This window comes from Blennius ocellaris (assembly GCF_963422515.1).
Source record: "Blennius ocellaris genome assembly, chromosome: 3".
NCBI classification, from domain to species: Eukaryota; Metazoa; Chordata; class Actinopteri; order Blenniiformes; family Blenniidae; genus Blennius; species Blennius ocellaris.
The window spans coordinates 27,563,310-27,577,570 of NC_137652.1; the positions used below are offsets into that span (position 1 = coordinate 27,563,310).

Consider the following 14,261-nt stretch of genomic DNA (forward strand, 5'->3'; position numbering starts at 1 on the left):
CTTTTTTTTTTTAACTGTATTTCCGTGTAATGTTTTTATAAACGTGGCAGAACGTTGGGAGTCTACCTCCTTGGCCCTGCTGAGTCCCATCCACATCTTGAGCCTCCTGAGGAACAGCTCCACCATCTCGTAGTCCTGCAGATCCACAGCCGGGCGGTACAGCTCGGCACGGGCGCGCCGGTAGTTCCTCAGCAGCACGGACGTCACCACCCACAGCAGCACCAGCCGCAAGACGGCGAAGCTCACGTGGAACACCAGCGAGGAGACGGTGCTGGATGGACCGGTGAACGTCCAAGCAGGGCGCCATGACAACAGGCCCCGCCCAGCGGCGCCCAACAGAGACAGGCAGGTGGAGGCGACGGTGCCGTAGCCGTCCAGGGTGGAGTGGAAGAGCTGGAGGGGGGTGGTTGTAAAAGTGACCGGTAATGCAACAAGACTGAAACAACATGTGGAACAATGAATCGATCTGGAGATTCAATTAAAGCAGGAGTAGTTTCTTAAAAAAACCAGAAGCTTTTTTCTATGCAAGTCTGAGACGTTTTCTACCAAACTGTGTGGGAATCTTCATAGAGTTCCAGTAGAAAAACAACATCTTGCAGTGTTTCAGGCAAGAAGAACACACTTTAACAAAACAAACCAACAAAACATGTGCGGCGAGGCGAAAGTGTGAGTGGTTGTCTGTCTCTCTCTGTGTGTTTGCCCTTTGCCCCTGAACTGATGGCGATCTGCCGACAATGAACGTGATCAGATTGTGTGCCTGCAGTTCGTCTTTCAACATGTTTGGCTGTGCAGCCGCTACGGACGAGATGCTGCTTTGTCACAATAGGGACGAAGCTGCAGGACAAGCAGGACAAATACTCTGGAGAAAACACTGTGACGCCGATGGACGGACACATGAGTAAACATACAGGGACCTTGTGCATTAGTGCACACATTCGTGTGTGTGTGTGTGTGTGTGTGAGAGAGAGAGGCTAACATAAAGACTGACCAGGTGTCCAGTGTGTGAGTAAGCCAGCACCAACACCAGTAACGCCACGCCGACTCCCAGCAGCTCCCAGACGGACCGCCGCAGCGCTCGGCCAAACACGGCCCACTCCCGCAAAAAGCGCAGCTGGTGGGACGCCTGCAGGTCCAGAGAGGGAAGGTCAGCCGGTCACGACAAACATCTTCTACTAAAGGACACGCAGTGTCTCACAACGCCGGCTTTATTGTGACTGTGGTGACGAGTCCAGTCTGAACTCACGACACAGACACTGTCACATGTATTTCTATATCAACTCAAACCTAATTTATTTCATATTTAAATACAGTAATGCCTCCTGATTTGTTCCTGTTGCCATACATTAATTACCTACTGCTACCATATATTGCATTTTTGGATGATTATCTATCAGATGGACACTGTATCTTTAGTAAATGAAACCAAACAAGAGTATTTGCAGCTGGGAATGAAGTTGCTGCTTCAGGCAATGTAAACATTAGCAACATGTGAAAGGCATGACGTAACAGAGTCAAGGATTCAAACCAGAGGAAACACGGTGTAAGAAGATCGTACTTAAATCCGTGGTTTGGCTGTGCAGCCCCAGTGAACAATGTCATAATTGAGAAGACTTGCAGCCCGACACAGCCAATGTGAGGACGCTGACAAAGAGCTTCGGTTCCACTGTGTGTGTTTACCTTGAGCACGAGCACGAACAACAACATGGCCGACATGACGGTGTACGTCTGACTCTGCCTGGCCAGCGGGTAGAAGTCTGTGAAGGCGTCCTGCGGGTGCTTGAGGTAGGACGCCCACGTCTGCCTGGCCACGATGTAGTGAGTGAGGTGCAGCCCGCACACCGAGGCGGCCAGACACAATTTACAGATCCCCAGGAGCCTCCAGGCGGACAGCAGGTAGCTGGAACCCTCCCGGAGGAAGCCCAGGATCCCCCGCACCAGAAAATACATCACCAGCGTGAGGAGGACGATCTGGAGAAACACAACAAGGTGAAAAGATTCAGTCGGAGATCAATGGTTTCATCGAGTGTATGTTATCGATCTGCCAGGGGTTACCATAAGAAGCAGCTGCAGGTCCGGGCCTGTGACGGGCCACAGACTGATGACAATGAGGTCGAGGCTGGACTGAGCACGCTCAGACACTGGGAACTCGAAGGAGAAGGAGAAGACAGCCAGGAGGTCTGTGTTGATGTTGTAGAGCGAGAACTCCACAAACACAGCATGAGTCCTGCAAACACAGGGGGGTGGGGGGGGGGGGGGGGGGGGGGGGGGGGCAGGAGTCGCCATGTTTCACACCCTGTAATCCAACATGAGTGGATCACAGATGCTTCTTAAGGAGGTCACTTCGATCTCAGGAGAAGAATCTACTGTTCACCATTAGATAGAAAGAGTCAATTTACTGCCAATTAGAACTTAATTACTTGTTAGTTTTAACAGTTCCCCACATAATAAAGCATTGGAATGTTTTTGTGATAAAATGGAGTTGAACCCACCTTGTTCCTGAGAAGTACTAATTGATTACAGTTACTAGTTACTCTGTTCAGAATCTCGTGACGTCACTTTCATATCGTGTCAAAAAGCATGACGTTTGATCGTCACCGTTAATCCGCCTTGACCTCTTTATTCGCAGCTTCCAAAGCACAAAGGCATCGTTTCTGTTGTCAGCGTGGCTCCAGGGGAGGTGCAGTACCTGGAGTCCAGCCAGTGGAGCCGCTGCAGCCGCTTTAGGGAGCGACAGGCTTCCTCCAGGCTTCTGTTCAGCTGGTGAACCACTTCCCTGCTGCCATGCGCCGCCACGGGACCCACACGCCAAACCCTAACACAAACACGTGGGAGGGTGAAAAGAGGGGGGGGATAAAAAAGCAGATGTTCACAACGAACTGAATCTGAACAGAGGCGGTTGTTTTGAGGTCACATTTTGCAAAGTGGTCTCACCGATCAGTGCTGCTCCAATCAGAGTCCCTCATGTCGTCCAGGTTGTTAGTCGGAGAGAAAGAGTCGCTTTCCCACACCACTGAAAGAAAGAAAGGAACGTTTTTAACGGCCGTAAGTCTTTTTCACGTATATGGTGTCCTGCAAAATCTTTACTGCTTTAATGAGGCATATTGAAAATGCAACATAGAATATATAATACAGCGAGGACAAGTACGATGTCCGACGTAATGGAGGCGATCCAACAAGAGTGAACGAGACATAAAGAAAGTGCATCTACAATGAAACGGTGGCTCGGTCTGCGTGACGAGAATAAATGTGATAACTGGGAGCATTCAGACAATTATAATCATCCTAAGTACATGATTCAGTCTGTTGTCTACATGTCACACAGTAAAACTCAATCACTGGCTGTACCGCGCATGCATGAAGAGGCAGATAGAAGTTTAGGTGTGTCATTATGATTCCTTTACGCTCAGAAAGCACACGATATACTCTGAATACACTTGAATCTGATAACTCGAGTCCCATTCCTCGATGTAAACGTGCTCTAAAGCCTGAAGCTTTGATCTGCAGCTGAGAACACCGACAGCGTGAAGTCACCGACAGCGAGCTGCTCTCACCGCGTTCGTCTCGGATCTGCCGGAGCCTCGGCGCGCCGAGGAACACGCTTCCCGTGTCTCTCAGGAGGACAGACTCATCCAGTATCCGTGGCAACAGCGACCCATTCAACCACGTCAGGACGTCACCGCGGCTTCAAGACAAAGGGTATTTTTGGTCACACACACACACACACACACACACACAAAAAACAGCCCAACAACAAACGTACAATGCTTATTATGCATTTATGGCAATAAAAAAAAAAAATACATTTTATGATGAATATTGTCCAGTAAAGATGTTTATGCAAAAATCTAAAAAGAGTGGAGAACAAAGGGGCTGGAAAAAGCTTGCAAAAAGAAAAAAAAACAGACTTTACATAGAATTTATAACGCATAGAACAAAGGAAAAGGAAGGTAAGTATAAAAAAATGTAGAAACAGATTATTGTCTACTATGCGTTGCCAAAAGAAGATGTTTTATGAACAGCTGCTCCAAAAATATAAAAGGTAAGATCAAGGCTACCTGGAATGTAATTAATGAGGCAATTAAAATGAGATCAAATTGATATTGTCCAATTTTAGTTCTTCAAAAGGACAGATCTGTGGCTGAGAATAGTGAGGACATGGTCAATGACATGAAGGACGACTTTGTTGATGCAGGTCCGGATTTGGCAAAAGAGATTCTTACTCCGGGTGCAAAAGATGAAAGCTTTGATTGGAGCATTAATTTTTTTGTCGTCACGATATTCTTGTTTGTGGCTTTGTACAAATACAACTGAAATAAACTTGACAGAAAAGTTGCCCACACAATGTGGACGACTGTAAACACCGAGACAAGGCGGTGAAAGAAACGCCGAGATGCGTCAACCTCTTCAATCCTGACCTCAGCAAAGTGAGATGAAGATAAAACAAAACACGCTCAAGTTCGAAGAGGGAAATACAAAAGCAGAGCCGAACGGCAAGTTCATGTAACTTTCTTTTACTTTCCTCAACACAAGATTCTCCGTTATTCAGTAACACGGTTCAGCCTTGAAATACGAGAGCTGTTATTGTGTGGAACAAAGACGAAAACACAATGACACCGGTGTGTGTGTGTGTGTGTGTGTGTGTGTGTGTACCTGGTGATGTTGTGGTACTCGGGGGTGTGCAGGGCCCGTTGCAGCTGTGTGCGCAGTCTCAGACTGTGCGTGTCTTTGGCCGAGTCGGAGTAGTTCAGAAGCAAAACGATCAACAGGAAAAACATGTAAACCAGGAAATTCTGAAATGGAAAAGCAAAACAATCGGATTGAAAACAGAAAAGGCATTTTAACTCGTCGTCAACTGAACCGCGACGCCACAGCAGATTATCTGAGGATATTTTCAATACTGCACAATGACTATAAAACCTCTATGTTCCATTCGCACCTGTTAACAGACGTTGAAATTCATCATACTGAGCAGAAATCACACATATTTCACTGCTTTTATACTGAAAAGTCTCTTGTATAAAACCGTCAGACTATGTAACGGATCATTTGAAAAAAAAGAATGTGCCTTCAATATGACTTGATAACAGCACTAAACATTTGTTGAGGTTTAATTATTATACGTCTTGAATTTTTGAGATTAATTCACTGAAAAATAGATGAAAGAGATGCTTTGTGTTTATATCCCGCAATAAATATATAATCATGTTTGATGTGGCTGTGGTCAGTGTAATATGGAAGCCATTTAAATATCTGAGGGTGAACTGCCGTCAGCCATAAGATTAGGACCAGCGCCAACCTTCAGCATGGTGTGCAGCATGTGGACTTTGCGGGCTTGGTGTCGGGCCCGAGACAGAGCGAAGCCCTGGGGTGGCCTCACTCTGTGGACCCGCTGGACCACTCTCTCCACCCGGGGGAACTCCACCAGCACGTCCTGGTCCTCTGGGCGCAGCCGGCGCACACACAGCGCGTAGTAAACTCCTTCGCACACCACCTGTGTGACGGAGGGCGGAGAAGATGTGTTGAGTCAGACTGATAGAGGGACATTTTTAACTTTAGCTCGATGGTTGTTTAGTGCAAACTCATGTTGAAGGTCAAGTCAAGACCAAAGGAAAAGTTCTTGCACACAATCACACAGTAAAAACTAGTGAATGGAATAATAAACGGCGAAAGTCCGAGAAGGTTAGAGATTTCCGAGTGAGAAAATATTCAGTATTGAACTACGAACTTATCTCAGTAACAGAATTATGAACTCTTCTCTAATGCTTCAATGGTGTAAAAGTGGCAAATCTCCACCACCTTTTTGAGACTGGGCCTAAAGTGTCGGTGTTCCTTTTGGGTGCCTATTTGAAAATCAAACAAATCAGAGTAAAGCTATGCATAGAAAAGAATTCTCCCACACCCTGAATCAAGCATTAAGAGTTTGTAAAACGTTATAATGCTCATGCACCGGTCCCTTATGCCCTGTCCGTGCATTTATCCACAAGCAAATAGGAGGAAGTGAAGACACTGTATTGATCCCCTTGGGGAAGTAATTTATCTGTATTTAACCCATCCTAATCAGAGATAACCCCAACAACTGCCACAGTGAGGCATCATGGGAGCAGCAGGGGGTCAAGGGTCATGCGCAGGGATTAAATGAACCACCAAACACAAGCGTGCTTCTCTAACCTTTAGGTCACGACTGCTTCTGCACATATCTTCAGCGTGATTTTCTTTATTACTCAGTTTTTTTGGTCGATATGTGACTCCTGGCCTTCGCCTGCCGTCTGATCACCACAAAGATATTAAACTGCGTTGTGGTGGTGTGTGGAGTGACATTAAAGTACACCCCCAAAACAGAGGAAGTATGATGTTCAGACGAGCATCAGACACTTGGAGGAACTGCTGATTTATCCATAATTCTTCCCTCCAAGGTCGCTGCCGCCTCCAATCGATGTTTGCTAAATTCACCTTGAGAGGCTCCAAGAGCAGGCAGGAGCTCAGGAAACTGGCAAAGCAGGAGATCAACCACATCATGGCCACGCTCTGACTGAAGCCGTGACCGGCCCAGATGGAAACGGCGGCGGCCACGGCGATCCCGGCCCAGCTGCCCCAGAGCGCCGCGCGGCCACACCAGGGGGGGAGGCGTCGGGGGCGGCACACGTCCGTCACGACTGGGGAGAGAAAACAAGTAAAGACAATAAACAATAAACAATAGACAACAAACCATCACTGCAAGGCGACAGGGACGGACGGGCAATCGAGATATTTGGCGCAAATGTGCTTCAAATGACTTTTCGTCTCCGTCCATCAATGAAAACAAATAGTTCTTTCTTGTTGAAAACCTTTTTGATCTGATACTGTACGTGAATTACACAAAATTGACCTCTTGATTCTTCTCTTATGTTATTTGTGTCAAAGGTTATTGAACGTTTTTTGGCGATTGAAGTCCGGAGCTTTCAAGGTTCCTTTTAAGTGACGTTTAAAAGTATAAAATTGTCCTGTAAGAGCTTGTCTGTGGAAAAATGCCCTTTCAAACCACTTGCCTGACAACCAATTTTCAATATGAAGGCAGTGTAATAATAATAATAGTAATAATAATAATAATAATAATGACAATAAGAATACTTTGGTTTCACTTCAAAGCTCAGCTGTAATGGCTTCGTGACGCACTTTGCTGCTTGTTGCACTTATCAAAAATGAGCAAATATCAGGAGTATTGAGCCTCATCTTAAACAGGAAGTAGAGATTTATGTGACAGTATCACTAATTACACCCATAAATCAAACCACGCAGAGTGATACTACGGCTCATTGAAAACATCTCATCTAACGGGGGTCTTTAAATTCATAATGTGCTTTACATTCCACTTTCTATTCTTTTCATATTTGGGCACTTTTAATCTGAGGTCAATCAACAACGTGTCGTTGGATGAACTTATCCTGACTCAAATAAAAATCAAACTTACTGGAGATTTCTCAGCTAAAATGTCTCATTGACTGAGATGACAACAAAAATCACTGCCCACATAAAACTGTTGAACAAATAAAAAAATATAAAAAAAACTTTCTTTTCTTTATACATGTTTTATACATGCATATAAATAGCGTTAAAAAAATATAGGGAGAAGAAGGTATTACTTATTTAATCCCAGCCTTTTTTCCTCCGCATTATTCCTTATAGAGCACACAGAAGAAGCAGCAGCAGCAGCATCCTTTACTTTTCTCATTATAGCTTCATATATAGTTAATCAAAGTGATTATTTCTGGAGCAAGGGCTGTCCACCGTGTCTCTCGTGAGCTGCGGGGAGATTTCTAGCGGCTCGTCATATACCACGAATGTGATCCGTCATTCAGTAAACCTCAATTCACATCCAATCACAATCACAAGAGTCCCGCCCACTCCCGAGATGAAATGATTAACTGTTAATCAAACATTTGTGCTGTGCTGAAAATAAAACTATAACTAGTGAATGCTTTTTTTTTTACATGTGAATTTTCCTTTGACCTTTCTGAAGAGCCCTTCAGATGATACAGATTTGATATTATTCCTTTTCACGTTTGAAATAACCAAACCGTTTCAAATAATTAAGAATATAATGAGCACATGGCTGTCTATATTGTTCAAGTGTGTTTTATGCCCTTTTTATTATTGAAAATGTTTGAGAAATATTCAGCAATGCAACATGCAAAAGCATGAGAATACACAGATGACGTGTTGTGCTACTTTCTAATGTTTTATTTCTGAAAACAAGCATGGAAATTAACTCTATGAATGAATGAAAAAGCTCTTCAGTGACGAACGTACAGATCCAACCACAAGCAACTTCAGCACAACATTCAATATCTCAGCAAACAATATTGCATTATATTTCTATTTTATCTCCCACAACTTGCTGTTTGAAGCAACATCTACAATATGTCAAATATTAGTTGATGGTGGAGTTCAGTGCGCCTCGGCACGTTTCGTCAGGCTACGTGTGACACTAACATTGTCCGGTTGTCGCAGGTGTGCGAGTGTTTAGTGTTTGTGGGGCATTTTGTGTGAAGTCTGCATGTTCTCTCTTTATTTATGTATTTTTTTAAACTGCATTCTTCGCTCTGTCCAGAGACATGATTGTTCCGTCTGTCCGCACAGCCGTCATTCAAGGTTGCTTCTCGCTGTAATTGTTATTTGAAAGGTTTTTAGAAATCCACACACACTTTGTTGGGGTGTGTGCGGTTGGATTCCAAGGAGCGCTGCTTCTGTGTATTTAAACTGTGTCTGAGTTGAATGCTTTTCTTCTTCTTTTGTTTGAGGCTGCGGCGGCCTCCGGACCTCCCTTTGTTCACTTCCGTCTCCACCGCCATTGAATTTCCACGCAAATAAATCACTTTGTTACAGACTCAATGTTGCTCTCCTTTAGTTGTGTGAGGTGAGCAATCAACAGGCATAGAGGAACATAATATATAGACATAATTGTACATATCCTTGATAGTATCTTAAGTGAAGAAAATGTACCGATGCAAGATGGTGTTCTACCATCGGTCTTGTAACGTAAACAAACTGACCTGTGTTAGAGGTGAAGGCAGTTTTTGGAGGGTCTCTTCTCACAGGTTCAAGAGGAAGAGGCTCATTCAGCTTCTGGAGGAGGATCACTTCTGTCTTGTCTCCGAAAATACTCGACCTGTAACACAAGAAAATGCTCATGAGCCACGGTAAATCCTGATGCCGGTCTATTGTTTGACGTAGTAAACAAAGAGACTTACAGGTCGGCCATCTCGCTCTCATCTGCTTGAGGAAAGAAGTTCTGTCCATCGGTCAGGATGTGCTTGATAAGATCCTCGTCTGAGGAAAGCAGCACAGATCCCGTTCATTATTTTAGAAGCTGTGATCAATGTGACACTGCCCAGATAAAACAATATGGTAATATGATTTTTAATTCTTCACAATAGCTTTTTAATACTCTAACTTTTAGCATTTCCATTCATTAATATAACATGTACCCGTTTTATAATTGTTTTTTTTTTAACAACTGGATGTATAATTAAAAACATTTACATTTAAAATATATTTCATTGAAAATAATTATCTGCAAATGCTAATTTAAGGCCCCTATGAGTTTATGAGCCCTGTTTTAGAACTACGGAGTTGTAGTTTGCATAATTCTTGTCGTTTGAAATTAAAGTCAGAATTACACCTCGACAATAACAATAATCTACATTCCATCTGTATCTTTAGCGTTAACTTTATCTTGACTAACTAAACTTTTGAACTAACTAGTGTAATCTTAATAACTGAAAGTTGCTGTGACGTTATCAAACAGACAGATCATCAACACCACTAAAATATTTTCACATCTAAAAATCAAGCGATACTTTTGAGGACTTTTTCTTTCAGATCAGCAGTTCTTATCAATCCGCCGTTGCTCATAAAGTTTTCTCAGTTTGACTGATGCCGCTGATTGCGACGTCGTGCCGTTGTTACCCGACGAGGTGAAGTATTTGTTGCGCTGGTCTGCGCCGTCCTCGTCGTTGGGGTTGAAGTTCATATCCACCCCCAGGTGCCGGCTCCCCTGGCCTCTCTTCAGCCGGGGCATCCCGGCTCCATGCCCCGCCCCTCCCACCACCGACACGTCGCTCAACAGCTCCGGCCAATCCCTGTCCTCCGTCTCCTCCTCCGCCACGCCCCAGCTCTCCTCACTGAAAACACACAGCGGAGACCTTTCTGTTATAGCGTGACGTCAGTAAAATATTCAGGCGCTCTCTGAATATTTAATTTCATCTTTTGTTATCGGTTCATGATGATGTTGCAGTAAAACTGAAGATCATTTCACGTCGAGTCTCAATTGGCTTGGGGCCAATCCCAATTCTACCCCTTAGCCCTACCCCTTTGAATTGCGCGTTCACGAGAGTCTGAGGGGTGTCCCATTTCACTACTGTGTAGAGGCGGAGGGCGATTCACCCCTCTAAACGGAGCGTTTACAGATGCACACTTTAAACAGAGGGGTATGAGGACATGGAGCCGAAGGACTCGCATTTCACGTATATACGCTTCTAAAGTTCTATAAACCTGTTGTGTTTTATACTAGTAAGAACGGCAGTAGCGCTGCCGTATGTAGCTTCCGTGTGTATTTGTTTGGTAGAGACCGTGTTTATAACATGTTATTATTACACTGTAGAGTTCCAATATCTTCTAATATGTGTGTTTTGAAAACAGGGACCCCCCAGCAAACAAGGAAGCTCCTCCGCTTTCACATGGTGAATGAGGAAATATTTCTGAAGTCCAACTACAGTGCAAAAACTGAAGTAATCCATGTCTCCGTCTATTTCTTCACCTTGATGGGGGAAAGGCGGAAAACTAAACAAAGCAGCCAAGCTGCTGCAACACGTTGAATTTGGGACGGCAGGACGATGATCCTGCTGGAAAATCAACAAACATCCGTGGCTCAGCGCTGCTGATAGAACGGCGCCGTATTATGACGTCAAAACTGTGAGACGGAGTGAGAGGGGGAGGGGCTGAGCAGAGGGAGGGGGGATGGGCTGAGCAGAGGGGGGGGGGTCCCAAATCTAAGGGCTGAAACTTGCCTTTGCCCTCATTTTGGAGGGGAAGGCGGAGGCGGACGGCTAAAGGGTAGGGGTAGGGGTACAAAATTGAATTGGGATTGGGCCTTAATCTCTTCAGTCAAGTAGCAACAGATTTATTCACTCTAAAGATCCTCCTCGATCCTGAAGTGTCAAATAAAACCGACGGGTTGTAAAAGATTCATGAACTAAGATCTCAGGAGCCTATTAGGCTGCACAATAAAGCAAAAAACAAACAAACAAACCCCGTCATCCTCATGACACCAACATTCACAATATACAGATAGATTTTGATCAATGAATTACGAATCAGTTTAAACTGTTTCCATACACCGTGTGTCTTAATTCGCATGTTTACGAATTTGGAAAAACTAAGATGGAAAAGCTGTTCCCTGATTATGTAGATGTGAGTGGTTCAGGTCACAAAGTGCGAAGAGTGTTGTTAGTGCACATAGAGACAGAGAGGAGCGAGGGATGATCTGGGCAAAGAACAACTTGTGACTAAGAAACTCGATCGTGTGCAGCTTTGGCGGGTCACAGATGAGCCGCAGCACTCAAGAGTGATTCTACACACACGGTGCTCGTGTTTCCACCTGAACAACACGTGGAATATATTCACAGATGTTACACAGGGCGGCTTAGATAGGATCAGACAGCATGAAAGGTACATTGAGTCTAGTTGACTTCAAAACATATTTGAATTGTATTGTATTGTAATCCATTACTTCATCATTATTTCCTACCTGGTGGCCTGAAGCATTAATGGCTAAAAATCAAGGAAACAACTGGGTCAACAAATGACTCCACTTTAGAAACGCTGCTAAGTAGGAAAGCACAAGGACATTAAAAAAAAAAAAAAAATCATGTCCCTAAGTTGTTGTGTTAATCGTCTTAAAAGCCATATTCCGATCTGAATAACCAACAACGTATCACAAGTGTTTCATGTTCACCTCCCTGATACAGGTTCCTGGTTAGTGGCTACTGTTTTCTATTTGGACGAGCGTCAGAGTGTAAACACATACTGCTCTATGATTTCATTCATAGAAAAGAAAAGAAAACACCTGCGACCAACAAACTGTAGCAGATATTGAATATGTGATTATTGTCAAAGATAGAAAATAAAGCTATATTGAATATTAAATGACATTGGAACAGTGGTTAAAAACATCCATTAGAGTGGATGAAACATGTTGCTAGGAGATGTTTTTTTTTTTATTTCTGCCTGAGTTGCACATTGCATGCGGCCAGACGTCCTGCACAGCAGCAGCAGCTGGATCCACGTTATAGTATCGAGGCTTGTCTCACAGTGCTCCTGCATGATGATGATGGTTTATTTCACTTCACCATTATTATTTTCTTCACAGGGTTTGCTCTTTACAGGGTTTCTGCAGCAACCAGGATTCAAACCTGAGTCCCTCACACTCAAGTCAAGACTTGACCCCCAAAGTGCCACGAGAGGCGATGGTACTCCACGTAGCATGAACCAGGCTTCTCAAAATGGTGACACAGGCTATTCAGAGCTTAAAAACTCCTAATATGAAATAATGACAAATACTTAAAAACCAGAGAAAGCAGGAGGAGGAGCTCCAATCGGACAGTGACACTCCTTTTTTATCCTTCTATGCTCCTTCACCTTCCACTCTGTTTTATCTGAATCACATGTGGCAGCTGGTTCACCACACTGGGTGTTGGTTTATCAACAAATTGTTAATTTTCAACAACAACGACCAAGGCAACAGGGTATATTACCTTTTAGTTGATGGAGTGGGCAAATCCATATTGGTTTCCTCGGAGTTGGTCTGAGAAACAGAGACGAAGGAATCGGTGAAAGCACGCACAAGACAAACACTGGTGACCTCACGGGGCAGTCCAAACATCTCTATAGGATGACTTTTAAAATCTTAACATCTCTTTGTTGTACCTCGCCATTATAAAAGAGGAAGGAACTTCCTGTCATGGAGTTGTCCAGGAAGTCATCGATCTCCACCGACTCCTGGTCACTTTGTGGCGGCACCTGCTCCACCGTCACACACTGATATCCACACACACGTTCACAGAAGCTGATTATTTTTCCAAGCAAAACCTGGGTGGAGTTTGGAGTTTTGGGCGGGGCTGTGCTACCTTGCTGCGGCTCATTCTGAAGAGCGTGAAGACGAGCAGGTAGAGAGGGTAGACGATCAGGCAGCTCACCACGCCTGCTGCCACCGTCTCGCCATTCAATGACAGGAACCTGGACACAGCCCGGGGGCTGCGGGACGGAACGGCCATCGTGAATAAAGCAAAATGGAAACGTGGAAACATTCGACCAATTGAAAACCCCTTCGTCACCTGTATCGGGTGTCCACCACCACACTGTACCACAAAGTGTTGGCCAACAGGAAGAGCTGCAGTAACACGGCGCAGCAGGTGGCTCGCTGCAGGCGGGTGAAGGGGCTCCGGGCCGGCCGTTCCCACAGCGACAGCCACAGGTGACTCTCGCACAGCGCCCTCTGCAGCTCGCAGCGCAGGAGGCGAGGCCACTGCAGGAGCACCGCCTCCTCTGGAAACAGAGACGTCGACAAACGAACAGCTGAATTGAAAGAGCAAGGCTTTGCGCTCGGGCAGAACGTAACGCGTCGGGTGACTGCGGCTCTTTACCCGAGGCCTCCACCTCCACCTCCACTCGCCCGTCGGTCCTGTCGTTGTCCACCGACAGCCACTCTTCCACCAGAAAGTAGTAGCTGCTTCCAGTCTGCAGGTCTTTGACCAGGACATACTGCAGCAGCCACGCCGGAGACAGACCTGACGGAGCAAAACATAGCTTTTATATTTTATTTCACCTTGATTTCATCAGCTGGTCTTTTCTATGAAGGCGACCTCAAATATACATGTGTAAGGATCAGCTCTATATCTATATATACATCACTTAAAGCACTTTGTGCTGCATTTCTTGCCCTCTGTGATGGCATGCTTTGGTCATATATTTTTACCCTTGTTGTCGTGCCAAACTCGTATTTTCCAGATGCTGCCCAGGCCGGTATCAGTGGCGATGTGGAAGATGTCGAGGGCGTTGCGTGTGAAAGCTCCTCTGCTGTCGAGGTGGCGGTGGCCGCTGCGGCTCTCGCGTCCATACAGACCGATCCCCACGTGAGCCGTGGTGCCTGCAGGGAGAAACGGAGGCCACAGCTTGGTTTCAAACATGCAAGCTGCGATTTGCTTCCCAGATTACTGGAGCACAGT

General features: G+C 45.0%; 1 protein-coding gene across 1 annotated transcript in view; it reads right to left on the bottom strand.

Moving 5' to 3' along the window:
• Window positions 1-14,261, bottom strand: part of pkd1a (polycystic kidney disease 1a) — a 75,424-nt gene that overhangs the window by 4,110 nt on the left and 57,053 nt on the right. The window contains exons 37-55 of the mRNA XM_080520335.1: window positions 14,012-14,182; window positions 13,680-13,823; window positions 13,371-13,581; window positions 13,164-13,290; window positions 12,964-13,074; window positions 12,792-12,841; window positions 9,946-10,160; window positions 9,228-9,306; window positions 9,030-9,145; window positions 6,451-6,653; window positions 5,297-5,491; window positions 4,651-4,790; window positions 3,552-3,682; window positions 2,932-3,010; window positions 2,687-2,812; window positions 2,053-2,224; window positions 1,678-1,968; window positions 989-1,123; window positions 67-393 (exon numbers count right to left, since the gene is read on the bottom strand). Of these exons, the coding sequence (XP_080376461.1) occupies window positions 67-393; window positions 989-1,123; window positions 1,678-1,968; window positions 2,053-2,224; window positions 2,687-2,812; window positions 2,932-3,010; window positions 3,552-3,682; window positions 4,651-4,790; window positions 5,297-5,491; window positions 6,451-6,653; window positions 9,030-9,145; window positions 9,228-9,306; window positions 9,946-10,160; window positions 12,792-12,841; window positions 12,964-13,074; window positions 13,164-13,290; window positions 13,371-13,581; window positions 13,680-13,823; window positions 14,012-14,182 (3,023 nt within the window). The remainder of the gene's footprint in view (window positions 1-66; window positions 394-988; window positions 1,124-1,677; window positions 1,969-2,052; window positions 2,225-2,686; window positions 2,813-2,931; window positions 3,011-3,551; window positions 3,683-4,650; window positions 4,791-5,296; window positions 5,492-6,450; window positions 6,654-9,029; window positions 9,146-9,227; window positions 9,307-9,945; window positions 10,161-12,791; window positions 12,842-12,963; window positions 13,075-13,163; window positions 13,291-13,370; window positions 13,582-13,679; window positions 13,824-14,011; window positions 14,183-14,261) is intronic.